General features: G+C 36.3%; 3 protein-coding genes across 3 annotated transcripts in view; 2 read left to right on the top strand and 1 right to left on the bottom strand.

Annotated features, from left to right (window-relative positions):
- Window positions 1–2,101: 2,101 nt before the first annotated feature.
- Window positions 2,102–9,456, top strand: isoc1 (isochorismatase domain containing 1). Its single transcript, XM_027173694.2, has 5 exons — window positions 2,102–2,437; window positions 3,561–3,680; window positions 4,674–4,877; window positions 5,817–5,933; window positions 8,588–9,456. Exons 1-5 carry the CDS (start codon window positions 2,129–2,131, stop codon window positions 8,732–8,734), a joined length of 897 nt encoding a protein of 298 aa, XP_027029495.1. The 5' UTR covers window positions 2,102–2,128; the 3' UTR covers window positions 8,735–9,456.
- Window positions 9,457–12,676: 3,220 nt separating this feature from the next.
- Window positions 12,677–15,969, bottom strand: LOC113660288 (major intrinsically disordered NOTCH2-binding receptor 1-like). Its single transcript, XM_047805151.1, has 3 exons — window positions 15,667–15,969; window positions 14,366–14,659; window positions 12,677–13,546 (listed from the first exon to the last, which is right to left on the bottom strand). The coding sequence occupies exons 1-3, from the start codon at window positions 15,865–15,867 to the stop codon at window positions 13,355–13,357; spliced, it is 687 nt and encodes a 228-aa protein (XP_047661107.1). The 5' UTR covers window positions 15,868–15,969; the 3' UTR covers window positions 12,677–13,354.
- Window positions 15,970–18,274: 2,305 nt separating this feature from the next.
- Window positions 18,275–19,890, top strand: part of chsy3 (chondroitin sulfate synthase 3) — a 44,133-nt gene continuing 42,517 nt past the window's right edge. The window contains exon 1 of the mRNA XM_027173640.2: window positions 18,275–19,605. Coding sequence (XP_027029441.1) covers window positions 18,999–19,605 — 607 coding nt within the window. The 5' untranslated portion in view covers window positions 18,275–18,998. The remainder of the gene's footprint in view (window positions 19,606–19,890) is intronic.

Genomic DNA, 19,890 nt, shown 5'->3' with positions numbered 1-19,890 from the left:
TTCACATTCAGGTATAATGTTAAATCTATATTGTTTAATAGGATTGATTCTACTGTTTTTGATGTCTCTGTTTTCTGAAAGTTTAGTAAAACTTCAGTAAATCTTAAAGCAATTGTAGTTGTTTATTCATTTATTAGATTTTCTGGAGGATGCTTTAAGCATTGCTTTCCAAAATGTATTTCCATTACTTTTTTCCCTTTTATTTAATTTTAATTGCTTTTTTGTGTGTGTCATGTGTAAAGGAAAATCCACAGTATTCGACCGATACATTTTTCAGTCCATTGGAGATAAATTAACATACAAGCACATTAAATCTGTGTTTTGGCAGAGAAATACTTTATTTCTTTTAATGACATGACTTTAGTGTTTACTGAGTCCTTATTATTTTTATTTTTGTTAATGAAAGACTTTTAAATGCTTTATGATCAAATAAAACGACATTATTTCTCACAGAATATACAGTATGTAAAGCATAGGCAAGCTAGACAGTATCTCTAGAATGCACTAAAAATTCAGACTTTTATACCATCGGGTGTTTCATTTTGTGAGTAGTCATGTTGCTCTGGTTTATCTCTACCAGACCTGTTAGTATTTAGGTTCAGGAATTCTGCATCCTCTATTCAGTTAGGTATATGGTATTATAGTCATAGAAGAATTAGCTTAGTCTCTTCTTCACTTAGTCTCACCTTATCATATATATGGCACTCATTATTAGATTTAATTGTTGTCAAATTGCAGAATTCCAGACATGCATCACACACCTCTGCATGCATTTTACCACAAAACAGCAAAGTGTTATTCCTTACTCATGCTTATTTTCTATTTATATTTATTTATATTTTTTTATATATAAATTTATACTCTTGTCTGCAGAAAAAAACAACTTCTTCATGAGACACAGTTTTGATATTCAAATGAACACGAGGATATGATGAATAAACAAATTAGTCTAAAGTGTCAGCTGGTGATTTTTTCAGCATGCCTTAAAAGTCAATTTGTTTCCAGTTGTTACCAATACAATAATGTGAAAAATAATGTTGAATTAATGAAAGTTAATATTTTGTCTCAAAATGTGTTAAAAAATGTCCAGCCCAGGACGTTTGCATGCACATGGATCGATCTTTTGTCAGTAATGATTTTAACACATCACTGACTTCCCTTCAGATCCTCATAAATCATAATGAGGGGAAATTGTATATATGTTTATTTAGTTGTAATTTGGCTTTCAAGCTGCTGGATGTCCAAGTGTGTGAAAGTGATGTCACATACATGGTTCCTAGAGCAAGAGACATCAGGGATTTTTTCGGGTGCATGTGCGAGGCAACACCACCTCCACTACCAGTATAACAAGGCTGATACTTATAGATATATCCTGACAGGGTAGACTCATTTAGACCAATGTAATCATTTTAACATATATTGGTAAAACCTTTTGCCTAAAATGAGACTAGGCTAGTTTGGTGTGGCTGGCCTAGAGGAAGCACAGCCATCATTGTTTCGTATCATTGCTAGCTGGTTAGTTGACCTTATAATCTGCTCATATTACGTTCACTTACAGTATGTAACTTAGAACTCATATAATCATTTACACACCTTGTTATTCTAACTTCGTATGAGAGGATGTGTTTTGGTTTTATCTCAATTTAAAGAATTAGACCTGTCAGGCAAGACACCAGTTTTTCTACATGTTTTCCTGTAAACCCTGTCTGATTTGACTTGCCTCAGTTCACTGAAGAAAAAATAAGTAAGTAAGTAAGTAAGTAAATAAATAAATAAATGAAAGTAGAGACATTTATTTGGGGAAAGTAAAGAACAAGCCCAGAGAGCTGTGCATCCAAAGCCACTATTACAGTCTGTCCTCTGTATATCCATTGCAATCTGGTTCAGTCTTCAAGTTTTAGAGTTAATCATAGGATCTTTTCCTACCTTTAACATAGTTTAATTTCAGTGTCTGGTTGTATTTCTGTTGCCAAAAAAGTACCAATAATACATTAATCAGAATATCAAACAGTTTGAATCATGTTTTCATGGGCAGGACTAGAGAGGAAAAAAAACAACACTAATACTGATTTTTACTATTGAGCACCATCTGGAGGTCAGAGCTGATGTGGGTCATATGAATATATAAATGTATGTGAGCACTGAGCAGAGCAGCGCGTCGCTCTGCCTTCAGCTCATCATGGCGGACTCCAGCAGCAACCACGTCCACGTTTTATTCTCCTTTTCCGTGTTTTCGCGTCCGTCTTCGGTGGCTCTCGGCTCCGGGTATGAAGTGCTCGTCCAGAAGTTTCTCTCCATCTACGGGCCTCAGATCGACGTGCATCGCAAATTCCTCATTCAGGTGTTCTCGGAGGAATGGGGGCAGTTTATAGACCTGCCCAAGGGATTTGTCATATCGGAGAAATGCAAGCTGAGATTAGTTCCTCTTCAGACGGATGTGAGATTTTATATACACACTGTTTTGTTGTAAATGTTTCTGAGTGTGTGTTTGTGTGTTGTCTGTGTGTATTTGTGTGTGTGTGTGTGTGTGTGTTGTCGTGCTTGTCCCTTCCTGACTGTTTACAATAATGTGCCACCAAGTTCACCATTTACCCCCATGCAGCTCTTTACACGTGATATATTCGTGCACTGTGTTATTAGTATAACTTGTTGATTACAGGGGAAATGTAACAGAGTCCCAAATGGCTCTACATACACTCTTTACAGTTAGTGCACTTCATATAGTGTGAAGTAGTGTGTAAGTATGCAATGTGTAGGAAAAATGGGGCGCTATTGTGACACATACTCGTGACGCCATATTGTTAGCAATTTGACTATCAGCTTGTGACGTCACTACATTATCGTGCAACATAATATGCAAGTAAAATCGGAACTAAAGGCTTTTTAAATATCCGAAGCCTAACACACATTACACATATTTTCAACAGGTTTAAAATATGTATACAGTACAATATCATCTGTTTATACCTAGGGGTTCATGGATTCTTTTTTGTTTTGTTTTGTTTGAGTTTACAGTCTTATTTTTACATAATTTTTAAATAATTCTAATTGGTCACATGATCACTTGACGTAAAGACACTTGTTTGCATTGAGCAAACCAAGGTGATGTAATTGTGCAGTTGCAAATTGGGGCATGTAATCCCCAAAGACTATTGTCTTTTGCTTAACATCTGTTTCTGTGCAAATAATTTATGCATGACTCAGGTTTGGTGTTTAGGTGAATAGACCTCCAGTATTAACTCAATTATCCAGATTAACTCAATGCGGGTTGCTTCTTGAATACTGGGTTATTGTTACAGTAGGTGTCCATTTTATTAGGCCTTTACTACATTCATAGGGCAGAGATTTTATTTATTTTTTCAGCTAAGGTTGCAAGTGAAAACAATTTAGAAAGCTAAGCCTTGATTCTTAGACTGTACTGGTAATAACTGAGATTGAAACAATAATACATGATAGTTTAGTCTAATACATTGTGCAGTAAGTTATAGTATAGTAAACGGTGCACTTTATTGGGTAGAAATAGCACTTAAGGTGAGTTGTTTGTTTTCCCTTTACCCTAGATCACTACATTGGGCAACCTTTCTCCAGCCACCACCATTTTCTTCTGCTGCGACATGCAGGAACGGTTCAGGCCTGCCATCAAGTACTTTGGTGACATCATCAGCGTAGGCCAAAGACTGGTAAAAACTGATCATGTTTCTGTCTGTCTGTCCCAATTTATGTCTCTGTTTTTTCATCGCAATAAATCTTTAACTGTTACCCGATCTGGGATATTTAGTATATTATAAACAACACTGTCCAGACATGACTATTTTTACAAAGACAATAAGGAAAGGTAGGGACTTTTCATGTTCTTCAAATCTATTTTTATCAGACAGTTTTATTGCCTGGATGCACTTTTGTGACCCTAACTAACAGACAGTTTATCACCGTTCTTCTGACTGGGCTGTGACATTGAGATTGTCTGTGTATAATTGTTTTTCTGAATTACCTGAAGATCTTTTCTTCATTCGGGTTATAAATGAAGATTTTGCTATTTGGTGACACAGAGAATTAGAGAATTAGAACACTGATATTTAAAGCATTAATATTTTCACATTATTTTATAAGACGTTTTCTTATTTCTCTTAGTAAATATATATATACTTATGACCATGTAATTTTTAATTAGTCAATGATGATTAAAGTGCATCACCTGAGCCTCCATCCTTTATAAGCCCAAATGGTTTAAGCTCCAAAACTGGCACAGCAGTGTGGAGCAAAGAGGAAGAGAACAAGATTTGGAAAGGTCAAAACAAATATATAAAAATCTACAGAACTGCAAGAAAAATACAAAAGAAAACCACATAAAGTTAAGACAAAAAATAAACAATAAATAAAAATTAGACATGGAAATTTAAGAAGGTTAAAAAAACACTAAACATGGAAATTTGAGTGTTTCAAAAAGGTCTTGATTATTTAATAAGGAAACAGAAGAACCATTTAAATGACATTTCTAACACGTAAATTCACTATAAAAAAGTATTATCTGTATTAAAGACATTATGTTATGGGTCCTTTGTTACATTGCTTTTTAGTTTTTCATTTACACTTTATAGCACACAACAGGCATCAGGAGAAAGACAGTCTGCTTCAGAAAGACATGTAACTGAAAGTGGCCGTTTGTGTTTTAGCTCCAGGGTGCCCGAATTTTAGGGATCCCTGTCATCGTGTCAGAGCAGTACCCTAAAGGCCTGGGTAGCACTGTACAGGAGATGGATCTGACTGGGGCCAAGCTGGTCTTCCCTAAAACCAAGTTCTCCATGGTATTGCCAGAGGTGGAAGCTGCGCTGGCCGAGACTCCTGGAGCCCGAAGCATTGTGCTTTTTGGAGTAGAGGTAAGTGAAAGGATTTTGACATGACATGCTCTCTCTCTCTCTCTCTCTCTCTCTCTCTCTCTCTCTCTCTCTCTCTCTCTCTCTCTCTCTCTCTCTCTCTCTCTCTCTCTCTCTCACAAACCCAACCTGCATGTTTTTGGGCAAATCATTTTCATAATCAAATAATGAATGTGTTAATGATTTCAATTATTTTATTAAATTCCTTCTTTAGTTTTTTCATTATTTTAATTTTATATTGCGCAATGTTTATGCAAAATATTTAGTGTTAAGGCTATTACGTATTTTCACTTTGATGGATATTCTTTGGAATTCAATACTGTTTTTACTGTTTTACATTTAAGGACAAAAATTCAGAAACACTAGGGAAATTGTATGAGGATTATCTACTTTGGATCTTGTAGTAAACATTGTAATGACAAAATATGTAGAACACAGGATATATATAGATATTATCTTAATAAGTAAAAACATTTGACAATAATACAACAACAACAACAATAATAATAATAATAATAATAATAATAATACACATTATTAATAATAACAACACTAATGTATTATTATTGTTATTATTATTAATAATAATAATAATAATAATAATAAAATGCCACAGTATGTCCCTATGTTTTGGCATGCATTGTTATTATCTGTATGTTATATTCTCAGTTCAACACAAATAAATATTTGACTGGTTTCTTGTAAGTTAAATATTTATATCGATAAAATAAAATAAAAATTCAAGTATTGAAATAATTTTGCCATTTATTTTCAATTTTTATTTATGTTCTCTTGAAGACACTGCCATCTAGTGGGGTTAAAACACACTGCATTGAGCAATTTTGCATTTAATGTTGATAATATGCAAAAATTTAACCTTTCTTTGTTTGTTTTTAATGGATAATATGCAGTAACAACTAAAACCAGTTCTTGTGCATGTAGACCCATGTGTGCATCCAGCAGACAGCCCTAGACCTGATTGGGAAGGGGTTTGAGGTGCACATTGTAGCAGATGCAACGTCCTCCAGAAGCATGATGGACAGAATGTTCGCACTAGAGGTAATGTGAATAATATGAATAAGACGACAAGAAATGTGAACAAGCATGACCTTTTATGCCGAACGCATGATTCTTTGTACAATTTTAGAAAGTGTGCTCTTGGAGACCTGCCTCAATTGCATGTAAACTGACTCAGAATCAGAGTCATTGGTAGAATATGTCTGAACAATAAATACATATCTATAATAAATAAATGTATTGGAATATTAACAGCATACCGGAATTTGTAGCACAGTAGAAGAAGGATACAGAAAAAGTTGCTTGATGATCTGAGTGGTTTTGTAGTGAAGAATGAAAAGCTCCTTTAAGATACATGTCCATCATAAGCTAGCTGGCCTCTGGGAAGAATCTGTGTGTCTGGCTGTTTTGACGCACACTGATTTGTAGCGTCTGTCGGAAGGAAGAAGTTTGAATATGGAATGGACAGGATGTAACGTGACAGCGATGAGTTTGATCACCTGTTTCCTGACTCGAGAACAATACAGGCACTGATCTTTTTGCAGTCCTGACAATCTTCTGTGGCCTGATTCTGTCCTGACGGGGGGCTGAGCCAGATCTGCAGACCTGACAGTGATGGATATACAGAGGACAGACTCAGTAGAGGTTTAGTAAAACTGAATTCACAGTTCCTGTGTTAGGTGTCTGCTTCTTTTAATTGTCACAGGAAGTCACTTTAAGAGACTGGAATCTTTTCAGTTCCTGCCTTTTAGTAGTTCCATAAAACCTGGTCACAAGTTTTTACAGTGATGTAAAATGCTAATTAAGGGTTTGGTGCTGTGGAAGTCCACCGTCAGGTCCAGGAAGCTGTGACTGCACCTGAATATAAACCCTTTCTGTATGCAGACTCGACCTCGTCAGTAATTCAGTCCTCTCAGAGCCTAAAAATAAATGCAATATACCTACCATGCATGTCTTTGGACCGGGGGAGGAAACCGGAGGAAACCCCCGAGGCACGGGGAGAACATGCAAACTCCACACACACAAGGCGGAGGTGGGAATTGAACCCCCAACCCTGGAGGTGTGAGGCAAACGTGCTAAGCACTAAGCCACCGTGCCCCCCCCCCTCCCCATCAAGAAATTATGCAAAGCTAAATATTTTTATGTAAAATATGCATAATAATTTCTCCCAAATTTGACTGACCACTATTCCCTTTTTCAGTGGAGTGGAGACAGCACATGTTTAACTCACTGAAGAATGTGATGAAGCTGTATGACACTGACTGTGCGTTCAAGTTCGCCTGGATAGTTTGTAATAATGAGTTTGTATTAAAGTCTTAATTACGATGCCAAGTGCGTTCATTCAGTCTGCTTAGAGCAAGATGAAGGTGTACCTCCTTTTAACCACAAAAACTAACAAAGAGGTTTTAAACTCCACTTTTAGCAAATGAAAATACCTGAAAGAGGAGAAGAAAAGAGATTAGGGAATGAGATGAGAACAAAGTGGTGACGGTGGTATTATCACTGACGTTGAAGCTGTTTGAGTAGTGTGTTCAGGTAAGAAGATTAGAGAGCTGGTTAGATTAAAGGATTCTCTCTTCATGCAGCAAGGGCTAATTACTACTGGTAAAATTGTCAGCGGGTATTCAAATGGCATTGTGGGTAACAGAAGTTTAACCTCAGAATCTTATTACAAACTGCATCTTGGGTGTCATTTAAGATCACTTGTTAATTGTAAAGTTTGAAAGTGGATTTTAGCTTTAATGCAGAGACAGAGAGAGATTTGTTTGGTGAATACAGCACCTTCTGTCTATTACTGCACATGTCAGCATGTGCAGTAATAGAGGCTGTAGGTTTCACAATATATTATCAAATCACTTAGCCTGTTCCACTATTCATGACCATGGCAGAAATATCGCCTTTGGTAAAGGATAATCCTTTTAAAAATGTGGTTTATACAAGCACTGCTAGCACTTGGCAAGACATTGTATCTCAGACACTTTGTGGTGGTTAATGTTGCCTCCTTTAAAGTTTTCTGAGAGGACATTTCTATTCATTGGGATTTGTGACACGTCTTGGCTGACTCTCTACAGTAAATCTTTTGGGCTGCAGCATTAGGCCTTGTCAGCCAAAAACAGCATTCTGTGATATAAATCTTCTCTAGAATATTCAGTGCCAGAATGGCATCTCTTGAGCTTGGTGGCGATCAATACTTAAGGTTCTTGAAAGTGATCTTGGCTTTTTCTTGAGTTCTATCACCATAATGTGATGAATGTGCGTGTTAGCATTACTGTCCACATCATGATGTAATTTCACTGCAGTAGAAATGCAGCCTTCTTGTAAAAAATTTTTTTTCTTTTTCTTAAGTTATAGGTTTCTCCTATCTGTGATTGAGTTAGTATTAGCTGTATCATCTGTAATACCATATGTACCAAGTGTTCAAGGTATATTGAATTGGTATTTTTATTTGAAGCAGTATCGATTTTTATCTTTCTCTGAAATTAATTTTTTTTTATTAAAAATAATATCCCAAGCCTTAAGGCTGTGTTAAGACTGGAAAACAACAACAATAATAAAAAATTGTAGCCCAGACTCTATTACCAATGCTCCCAATGCATTTGTTGTGATTAAAGTCATCATTGCCTGAAGTACTATTTGTGATTTACGAGTATGATTTATGACTTTTCCCGGCTAATAAAAACTGTTCTGTCTCTCAGCGGCTCGCACGCACCGGCATCATCATCACCACCAGCGAGTCGGTCCTTCTGCAACTCGTGGCAGATAAAGAGCATCCGAAGTTCAAAGAAATCCAGAACATCATTAAGGCCAGCGCTCCAGAGTCAGGCCTCCTCTCTAAAGTCTGAGCGGCATGAGGTGCTAAACTTACTTCCACTGTTGGCTTCATTTAATGTCCCTTAGAGATTCTGCAGCCGTGGTGGGTGTTTTGAAGTTGTAAAGTTACCTCATATATTTGAAATCGTTCCAAGCTTGTGTTTGTAGACGATGGTGGATTTTTTTTTATCAGAATTTCGTCTTAGATGTGCCGTGCAATAAACCTGGTTAGTCCAACGTATTTTTCAGTGTAAAAGATTTCTTGTTTCGCAAAAACCAAAATCTACAAATCTGGCATAGCGAGTTAAATGTAAGTTAAATGCGTTTGTTTAATGCAACATCGTGCTGTTGCTGGTTACGACACCACTGGAAGTAGGAATGTAGCTACTCTGACAACCATAACAGCCTGGAAGTCTATCCTTACCTTACCTTACCTTACCTGTCTCTCACCATTTTCTTTCTAAACTTTAAGAATACATAAATTGCTGTACGTACAAAATCGAAATATATATATACCGTGTGTGGAAAATGTATTAACAGTTGAGACGTACAGTAACGTTCGGTAGATGATTACAAACAGTAGTACCTCTGTGACTTGGCTGAACACAAGGTCTAATTAAGAGATGAATAATCCACTGGAGCATGACGACTTGCACTGCAATACATATCTGTGCTGAATTATTAACGTAATATGTTTAGTACTGTGTTTCTCTGGCATTTGGCTCCAATAGGGCTATAAATAATGATCAAAATATATGTTCTGTGTGTCATTTTTTTTGTCTCTCCTTTTCTTTAAAAGATACTTTGGCCTGTTTTATCTTTTGCTTTAAACGTTGAAGTCTACTCAAACTTTAGAATATGTTACAAGGCATTTATTAACATCCCTATAATTCATCGGAATGTTAATATGAACTATATAGGAATGGCACTTAATTATTAAAAATGTTACACGTTTAGGAATTTGATGTGGACAGTTACCCTATGTAGTGGTACATATTTATTGTGAACAGGTTTCTGTTGTGTATTTGAAAAGGTTTGTGCTTATTTCTTTCCTCAATTTTCATTTTTTCTTCATCTTTATGCTCAAATTGTTAACTGCACTGGCACCGCATTGCCCCTTAAGTCTGTAAAGGTTTGCACAAGTTTATTTGTGTGTGTGTGTGTGTGTGTGTGTGTGTGTTTACAGTTTGACCTTATTTATTTTTTTTTTTTTTAGGTTTTGATGTCAGTGGAAATCTCACTCTTTTTTCACAGACTAAAATACATGCACACACAATTATATTCTATAAGTTATGGGAAGATTGTGTTTTTTAGTCGTTTATTTTTTCACATAACTGAATATACTGTATCTGGGGATTTCCAATATAGTCCAATATAGCTACTGATTATATTTTTCACATAAGTATTGCTAAACTTGGTTTTAATGCATACATTGTTTTTGGTTATCCAGGACAACTGTTTTGTAGAGTGTATTAAAAACGTCATGGATTTTACATGATATAAGGTGTCCTTCGTTTTTAACTTTATTTTTGATCAGTAAACACCAGAAAATATACACTTGCCCTCCACTTTATTTGGAACACCTGCACATTCATGTATTTGTCTAATCAGCTCAATGCAAAAATTATGCAGATACAGCTCAAGAGCTTCGGGTAATATTTACATCAAACATCAGAATGAAGAAACTGTGTTTTTATGTGACATTAACGGTGGCATAGTTTTTGGTTTTGAGTATTACAGAACTGCTGATCTGCTGAGATTCTAGAGTTTCCAGAATGGTGGGCAGTTTCCAGAATGGTGCAAAAAACAAAGACTGAGTGAGAAAGTTTTGTGAGTAGAAACACCTTGTTGATAAGAGAGATCAGATGAGAATAGCTTGGTTTGAGCTGCTAGAAATCAACTCAAACTCAAATCATCAAGTTTTACACCCACGTTAAGAAGAAAAGCATCTCCGAATGCACAAAACTTCGAGACTTGGACTGGATTGACTACAACTAGAATTTCTTATCATTCTGATCTTTGATTTAAAGTTTAATGAAGCTCCTGAAGACCTGCTGCCACATTATTACAGTAGCTAACTGCATGAATATACAGTTGTTCCTAATAAAGTTGAACAATGGCATTTATTGCTGTTTTCCTTGCTTAGAAATGTCATGCAGTATATCATTACCACCACATGTGGTAATGTGTTGTGATGTGCAGATGAATTATAATAAAAAATATATGATGAATAAGTAACACATTGCCGTGACTGGATATGTAACGACTTGTGTTTTGAATTAAGATGAGCTTGAAATTGAAATGATTTTCCACACAAAAAAAAACATTTTATTACTTTCTCATACAACCTCCAGCATTTCCCTGTATTAGATAAACAAATCTGTAGATCAAATAGAATATTTTCATCTTTTGCAGCAGATAATACTGAACTGTCTTTCAGATTTCGATTTTTTTTCTGCAAATGTTCCTTAAGCGTATCCAGATGCTAACTCAGAATGCATCTGTGAACCAGCCTTCAACAGATGTTTGTGTATCAGAATTTGAGAAAGAAAACTATTTACAGTGCCTATTTATGAACCAAAACTTTAGTCCAAACTGATTGTACTTCTCGCAGGTAACCTACATGATGTGACAAAATACTTGTGCACTCAGTTGGCATTACTGTGTGAGAGCACAATCATTTATGTAATAGCTAACGTAAAAGTAAGTGATAAATGTTTATATTTACCGTGTCTCATAAACACTGCTTTTATTTTATAGGGTATTGAATTATTTAAAAACAAATAGTAACTGAGTCTAATGGAAAACATTAAGAGGGTAAGTAATGTCAGAGACAAAATGTGCAGTGTATAGCTGTTAACACGGAGTGCTTATAAATTATGATTACATGGAAAGAGAAATGATAGATTTACTTTATAAAATGACAGAGGAGCGGCATGAGAGGCGAGATTGCCATCAATGCAGATTACATGAATGAATTGTTATTAAGTGGGATTATTTATAATTTGCTCTGTCAGAGCTTGTATACATAAGTTAGAAGAAGCCAACAAATATGATAACAGACAAAAGGCACTGCAAAATATTCGGAGATTAACAATGAATTTAACACAGACTCAAAACATAAAGTTCTCAGTTGCTTCAAACATCATTACAGGCTGATATCTAGGTAATCAATGCAGGATAAGTTTAGATAGTTTACAGTAGTTTAGTTTAGTAAGTTGATTAGATAAGACACTATGCATTTAGGTTTATTTATTTGGAAAATCGTTCTATTTCAAATGACTTCCAAGTTAGGCATAATGCAATCCAATCATACAGATATTTCATAATTGAAAATCAGAAAATAATTATATGGTACCAAACTAATATGATATTAAACATTAAACACAAATGGGCTACATATTAAACTATATATATATATATATATATATATATATATATATATATATATATATATATATATATATATAGTGCTGCTCAAAAACATCTAAAAACATGCTAATTATGTTAACATGGGCATGATCTAATCTTCTAACTAGCGTATTTAATTGACAGGTCTCTGTTTAATACCTGTTCGCAAGTGTGGAACAGAAAAAAATACAAAACGTTAAAAAAAATCCTGACAAATTAATTTCATTATTGTTTCATCTTCTGTTTTTATTTCTTATATTGCATATTATTAATGATTAATTTGTGAATAAATAATGAATTTCTACATATAACTGGCATCACTAGCACAGAGCCACATGCTGATAGTCAGCATTAATTAATTTTTGAAGTAGATAATTATGAATAAGCAGTGTCATTATCAGGCTAAAAATAAAGAAAGGTATCATAATTACACTGCAAAAAATATCTACTTGTTCTGTGTGTGAGAGAAAGATAAATAACACACCCCAAGCTATCTTTGTCCTTGTCATAGTGATGGACATTGTGATGGAAGATAATAACTGCACACAAACAGTGATATAGTCCTCACCTGCAGTCTTTCCATTTTAATTTGAATAATGGAGAAAGCCATGACAGATTGAATTATTATAAATCATTTTAAGATATCATTCACCTCTAAACATTTTGCATATTTATCAAATTTCATTGGCAACCAAAATGCTGCATTGGATCAGCTAAAGATGTCTGAATAATGTACTTCCACCTGGAGTCAGATATCTTAATTATTATTTTTTCTGTAAGTTTATTAGGCTAAAACCTAAAATTCACCCATTCACCATTATTATAGCTGCTCAGTGTTTTGTGTAATCTCAGTGTTTAGTGTTTTCATTTAGAGTTCATCTATCTTTTTTTTAATACAATACAATTCCTTATAAAACAGACATGATCAATAAGTATCTTATTGTAGTAAATATCTGTACTGTGCATTGCTTCCGGTTTGGAGAAGGTTTCCAGTCACTTGGTGGTGCTATTATTCCTTATAGTGTCACAACTACTGCATATTGTGTTTCTTTAAATTAGGTGTTGACCAAGTTCCTGTGTAAGCTCATACAACATTTAAATAACACAATAGGGAACCCTCGAACAGTAAGGACAGTAATAAAATAAAGAGTGATAGCTTGTGATTAAGGACACAAGACCTTTCTTTACCACCGAACCATGGGGTTAATTAAAAGTCTGTCATCGTGCTTTAATTTTTTAACTTAGACTTTTTTTTGTGTCAAAACAATTGGCACAGTGATAACAATCACAATTATGCAAACTGAAAGAAGGACTGAAGACAGTATTCTGCACATTCTTTTTCTTTTATGTTCTGCTTCCTTCTTTTTCAGCAGGGAGTCAAAGCCTGGGGTGTAGAGATCTTCCAGCCAAAAATTCAATTTTCTAGGGTCTTCCTATGAGAGAAGATAAATCATCATGCGTGGGCACACTCTAAAGATTTGGTCTGTAACATTGAACACAACTAACACACAGAGCATGTTTTAATCTATCTACTACTAAGCACAGAGGAAAGCTCTTGTCACAGTTAAAATTTCATTCCATCCGTTCATACATTTATTTGTTTGATTATTTCTTTACTTTCAGTAACTGCTTTATCCTACAGGGCACATTGGTCCATAACAGGGCACACAATAGCATTTCTGAGCCAACGATCTACCTGCCAGCAGATATTGATAGATAGGAGAAAACGGCAGAACCCAGAGAAAACCCAGACAAACAACATGTGAAACTCACTGGTCTGGACTCAGGATCAAATTGGGACAATGGCGGTGTGTTTCACCCAGATTCATTACAGTAATTCTATCTACATAACTGGGTAATTTTGTTTCATTGCTTTAAGATAACTAAGTCTAAGATGTTAAAAAAGTGCCATGATTAATTTTTTACACTTAAATCTTTCCAATTATTATCCTTAAACTTGTGTATTAAAATTTTAATTACCATCCTGAATCACATAATGTAGTAACTACTATAAATAATGTAGTAATTACGATGAAATGCATTGTAAAGTAAAGGAGGGGGAGGGGGGGGGAGAGGACTGGAAACCAATCCAGTGTTTCTGACCTGTGAGCAAAGCTAGACTGGCTCCATAGACGGTTCCCAAAGTCTATAAAGGTTTAATATGTAGATCTTGCTCTACATCTGAATAACTATGACATTAAGTGTTAATTATTGGTCTCAATAATAACACTACAAATAATACCCCTCTGTACCTGGAGATAACTGGCTAGGTTGCCATGTAAAGAATGTCTGTCATAGTCCTCAATGGTCCAGGATGGTTTAACTCTTTGGTTCTCCTCCAGGTCAACATTCCTAAGGTTTATGTAGAGTGGGTTTTGCTTGATATTTGGTTTCAGAGTGAGTGGTGTGATGTGCTGTTCCAGCTCGCTGTCTCTCAATTCATATGTAACCTCTGGTGATGATGGTCTTTCTGTGTCCTTCCTTCCTCTCTGCTCTCCCTGAAGAAAGAATACAGAATGGACATTTATCTTGAAGCAAGTGATTATGTTCAACATATATTTGTGTTGAATAGATAATGATGACTGGGAGCTCTCTCTCTCTCTCTCTCTCTCTCTCTCTCTCTCTCTCTCTCTCTCTCTCTCTCTCTCTCTCTCTCTCTCTCTCTCTCTCTCTCTCTCTCTCTCTCTCTCTCTCTCTCTCTCTCTCTCTCTCTCAGATATATATACCAGTCTTCCAGAAATTCAAGTCTTGTTTCTCTTACTGTGGAGAAAGCTTACACATAGAATATGCTATTTCATTAAGTGCTGAAATATTGATATGACACAGCAGCCTTAGATGTAAACTTGGGTTAGTTTGTCTGTTCAGATGAGACATGTGGGGGATCTGTGCAAAAATAGATTTCATATCAGAAAAAGTAAAAAACACATTATAAAACCCTGCATTATGCAAACACAGAAAATGTAGATTAATGAAAAAATACTCGTTGCTTTAGGTTCAAACATAAGTGTAAATAAACTTGTAACAGAAGGGCAATGGGAAAATAAAAATGTAGGATTAATGCACAATGAAAAATTCAATTTAAATAACAGAGACCAGTGGAACATTTGAATTTGGGGGAAAGACCAATGAAAAAAAAAAATTAGATAGTTATCAACAGAAACATCAGCAAAAAGGAACGTTTAGATACAAAGACTAATGGAAAAACAAACCTGTACAAAAATATAAATAATTTAGGCACAAATAATAAACTTTGGGAAAAGAGATAAGTGGAAAATAAAATTTAGGTAACAAAGTATAGTAGAATAATCAAAATTTAGGTGCAAAGCCTGGCAGAAGAATATATAATACATTTTGGTAAATGAACAGGTGGAAACATTTTTTTAAGGTAATAAAACCCCAGCAAAAAACAAAAGGCCTGCAATTGTTAAACAGACTCATATTTTATACATAATCTATATGATTTTCCTTCAGACGAAAGGGTGACCAACAACTTTTCAAAGAATTGTAAAGAAATCATTCAAATCAACACAAATATTATCAAGCCATTATCTACCTCTTCACAATCAAGCCTTATGTTTTGCTCTGGTGCTAACGAGAGCTCTCCTACCTGTGAGTACACTCTGTTGTGCCACTGCCTCTGGCCCGAAAGTGCAGCTCCTATCTGGAACATTCCATGGGTGGCTGGTAGCATCCCCACATCAAGTTGGAGAAATTTCTCTGGATGATTATTGTTAGGGAGAACAGTAATGTCCATGTTTATGTCCAAGCTAACATGGACTTCTCTTGACTCAGACTCATTGCACTCATTATTTATTAATGGCAAAGCTGGTGTCAGTGGCAGGTGTGTGTATCCCTTTCTAACCCATAGCATGGTTTAAGGAGCCCATGTGAAGGGATAAGAGCAAACTCACACCTATACGCAGATACTATTTAACACAAAAAGCACTGTATGGACATTTTCTGCCTTTTATATTTAATCCACAGTAGACAAATATCAGAGGTTCTTTGAATGTACAAACAGGACATTATATCTCGCAATCGGTAGTATCAGTTAAATGAACAATACTGTATATTGTAAAGTATAGTATTATAAGAATTACTACAAGATTACAATAATAAAATACAATAATATTTTTCTAAATTCAGAATAAATTCTAATGAGTAGTGTAAGCAATTCACATTTCACCGCTGTTAAAAAGTAAACTTTAAGTGTTTCAGTAATTGGTTACTTGATATCACTTCTTAAGGGGCATCTATGTGTGCCCAAAATATATATACACTTATTCTTGAATGTAAATCCTTTTGTGGCCTTTTTAGACTTATTTCAGATTATTATCAATCATAAGTACTGGTCATGTCAGATCTGCATAGTCTGGGGTTTTACATACTCTTCTGCTGATTACTGAGCCCAATGATAAAGTTTCTTACAATAAGAGGGCCTGGGGGATTTAGGTGACATGGGTCAGAGTGTGATATCACAAAAAGTCTATCTGGATATTATCTAAAACATACAGGAAGAGAGCGAGGCAGAATTGTTTAGTAGCACGTTGTATTCATACCAGCTGTTCTTATCCATCATAACTGCACTGACAGGGAGCAGCCAGCTTTCAAGCATCTCAAGCATTTCAAGCTTTTGAGCCATATTCACCACCATCAATTTGCCGCTACTTTGAGCTTATAATAAACTCCTGAAAACCAATTTGGCAGATCCTAATTACCTTCTGAGTGCTTGTGTGCTTTACTTTGAGAATGAAAAATAACTTTAAATGTTGATAATGATACCAAATTTCTGTCACATAGATTTACATGGTAAAATTTACTGAGATCAGCCATGTCACTCTCCAAGCTTTCCACTCTACATTTTCAGCTGATTATCTTCACAAATTGTTTTGTATTTAAGGGTAAACTAGGCATTACATTCTGCAGTAGCCAGACAGAAGGACCTAAGTTTCTCAACCTATTCTCATCTCTTGAAAATGATGACCGTGTTTTCCAAAAACATACTTTACCTATGGTCCATGGGAAATCACTTCCATTATTCCAGTATTCCCCTTACAGAGATGCCATGTTTCATGTACCTCTGCTGTGAAATGTCAAAGCATATAGGACTCCTGTTTGAAACCCAGCAACTGTCACAAGAAATTTATATATATATATATATATATATATATATATATATATATATATATATATATATATATATATATATATATATACATACACACACACACACACACACACACTGTGTGTGTGTGTGTGTGTGTGTGTGTGTGTGTGTGTGTGTGTGTGTGTGTGTGTGTGTGTGTGTGTGTGTGTTTTCTTTGAATACTCTTGTGTTCTAAAGGTGTCCTACATGACTTCTTTTCTAAAAAGCAAACCTTTCTTTAAAAGGTTAGACATAGTCATCTTGTAATTGCTGGTTCAAAACAATTTTTCCAAATAAAAGCTTCTAATGATATGTGGCAGGCAAGCTGTTTAATAAAAAACAACAGCAAGGTAATCACAAAATCTCAAACAATTATTTATTATTCTAGGCAAGCCATTAGAAAGCTAGAAATGGCTAACAATCTTTCATCTTGACTAACTCATCCAGTGTTTTGTCAGGTGGTAGCTGGTCAGACAATGATGGATTTTTTCCAGCATAGAGAAACCTTGTTTGGGTTTGGTCTTACATAGAACACCCATCCATGCAAACTGAAGAGCAGACAGGGAGAGAGAGGCAAAACAGACAGGAAGATATGTATATATGTACATGTGTATGTATGCATGTGTGTGTTTGTGTGTATGGTATGTGTGTGATGTGTGTATGTATGCATGTGTGTGTGTGTGTGTGTGTGTGTGTGTGTGTGTGTGTGTGTGTGTGTGTGTGATGTGTGTGTGATGTATGTGTATGTATGTATATGTATATGCATGTGTATATGTATATGTGATATGTGTATGTATGTACAGTATGTGTGTATGTATGTGTGTGATTTATGTATGTGTGTGTGTGTGTGATTGTGTGTGTGTGTGTGTGTGTGTGTGTGTGTGATTGTGTGATGTGTGTTTTATTTGTGTGTGATTTATGTATGTGTGTGTGTGTGTGTGTGTGTGTGTGTGTGTGTGTGTGTGTGTGTGTGTGTGTGTGTGTGTGTGTGTGTGTGTGAGAGAGAGAGAGAGAGAGAGAGAGAGAGTGGGAGCGCTACATTAGATTTCCCCGAAGCTGCCCGTTATTTTGAGAGAACGCTCCGCCCAGCGACTCGTTTTACTTTCTTAACCGGGCGGGTGATCGTTGCTACTGCAGTCAGACGAAGCTGAAGGAAAAGTGTCGAAGTCGGAAAAAGCGAACGAAGTTATTTAGCCTGTTAAATGTAAACAACATGGCGAGTGATCGGAGACACAGCCGCGTCGGTAGAGGACTCGCACTGCTCTAGTCACCTAAGTAACTAGGGCTGAAGTGTGAAAGTGTCTTGAATGTTTTTTTTCCATGGGAGCTCTGAGATCATCACTATGGCAGTTAACAAGTCTTCGGGGAAAGGAAAAAGCGTAGACTTCCTCAGAAACAGTAGGCTGATTGTCTGAGACGATGAAGAGTTTACGCAGCGCTGCTTTTCTATGTAACAGATTGGATAAGTCTTCGTGTCGAGCAGGACACTTCACTGTAACGGAGGGATCACCTCTAAGGAACTACACTATTATGTAAACATAATCTAAATGTCCCAGATGGGAAGCTGGAGTTGAGGGACATTGGAGCTGATTTTGTTCCGTCTTGAGGATGTCCGGGTGCGTGAAAGGTCGCGTTTACGTGCATGAGGACGCACTTACAGTGCACTGGGTTACATTGCGGTGTTCTCCGTCTATTTCACTCAATCCAGCAATACACCTTTAGTTTCTGTTTTTTACTAAATGATCACATGTGTTGACTTTATCATGGCACTGAGGTCTAGAAAAGCATGGACCAATGTGATGGTCGGGCTGTTGCTCGGGTTCACTGCAGCATCCTGGCTTTTGGTGCCCCGGGTAACTGAGCTCAAAAAGACCTCCATGTGCTCACCATACAGTCTAGGTAAAGTTTCAGAACTGGTAAAAACCCCTGTAACTAACAACGTCTGGCAGGATAGCCAGCACAGACCATCCTCCAGCAGAGAAAGAAGCTACGAAGAGGAGGATGAGGAGCAAAGTGTGGACATGCCAAGCCATGGAGGACCCATTCCTCATCCCAAACATTTCCTGTATGTCGGAGTCATGACTGCTAAAAAATATCTGGACTCAAGGGCGGTGGCCGTGTATAAGACGTGGGCGCCTGGCATCCCAGGAAAGGTGGAGTTCTTCTCAAGTCATGGCTCGGATTCCATCCCACTTCCTTTCCCACTGCCCGTGGTCTCGCTACCAGGTGTTGATGATTCGTATCCGCCACAGAAGAAGTCCTTTATGATGTTGAAGTACATGCACGATCACTACCTGGACAAATACGAGTGGTTCATGAGGGCTGATGATGACGTCTACATCCGAGGTGAAGAAGCAAAACACGGTTCTGCGAAGTGGTGTGTTCTGTGATTTTAGTGCCAAGCGTGCAATTATGGAATGGCAGCTTCCTTTCAGAACGCTTTGAAATATGTCCTGCTGCTGCCACTAGCACAGGCAGTATATTTACTTTCACTATTTCCTGTCAAGTCAAGTGTAAATCTTACTGTGCGTTATGGGAAATACAGTAAGAAGGACTACGATAGAAAGAATAGGAGCCTCACCTTTTCGATAAATATCTTACCTTTAGCATTACTTTAATAATTACTTTGAA

Source organism: Tachysurus fulvidraco, chromosome 20 (genome assembly GCF_022655615.1).
Source record: "Tachysurus fulvidraco isolate hzauxx_2018 chromosome 20, HZAU_PFXX_2.0, whole genome shotgun sequence".
In the NCBI taxonomy this organism is placed as follows: Eukaryota; Metazoa; Chordata; class Actinopteri; order Siluriformes; family Bagridae; genus Tachysurus; species Tachysurus fulvidraco.
This window is presented reverse-complemented; position numbering and strand designations above follow the sequence as displayed.

Coding starts and splice junctions, on each gene's coding strand:
- isoc1 (XM_027173694.2), top strand. CDS start 2,129: ATGTATGTGAGCACTGAGCAGAGCAGCGCGTCGCTCTGCCTTCAGCTC. Junction 2,438..3,560: donor TAGTTCCTCTTCAGACGGAT/GTGAGATTTTAT, acceptor CCTTTACCCTAG/ATCACTACATTGGGCAACCT. Junction 3,681..4,673: donor TCAGCGTAGGCCAAAGACTG/GTAAAAACTGAT, acceptor TTTGTGTTTTAG/CTCCAGGGTGCCCGAATTTT.
- LOC113660288 (XM_047805151.1), bottom strand. CDS start 15,867: ATGGACATTACTGTTCTCCCTAACAATAATCATCCAGAGAAATTTCTC. Junction 14,660..15,666: donor TAAGGCTTGATTGTGAAGAG/GTAGATAATGGC, acceptor TATATGTTGAAC/ATAATCACTTGCTTCAAGAT. Junction 13,547..14,365: donor ACCTAGCCAGTTATCTCCAG/GTACAGAGGGGT, acceptor CTTCTCTCATAG/GAAGACCCTAGAAAATTGAA.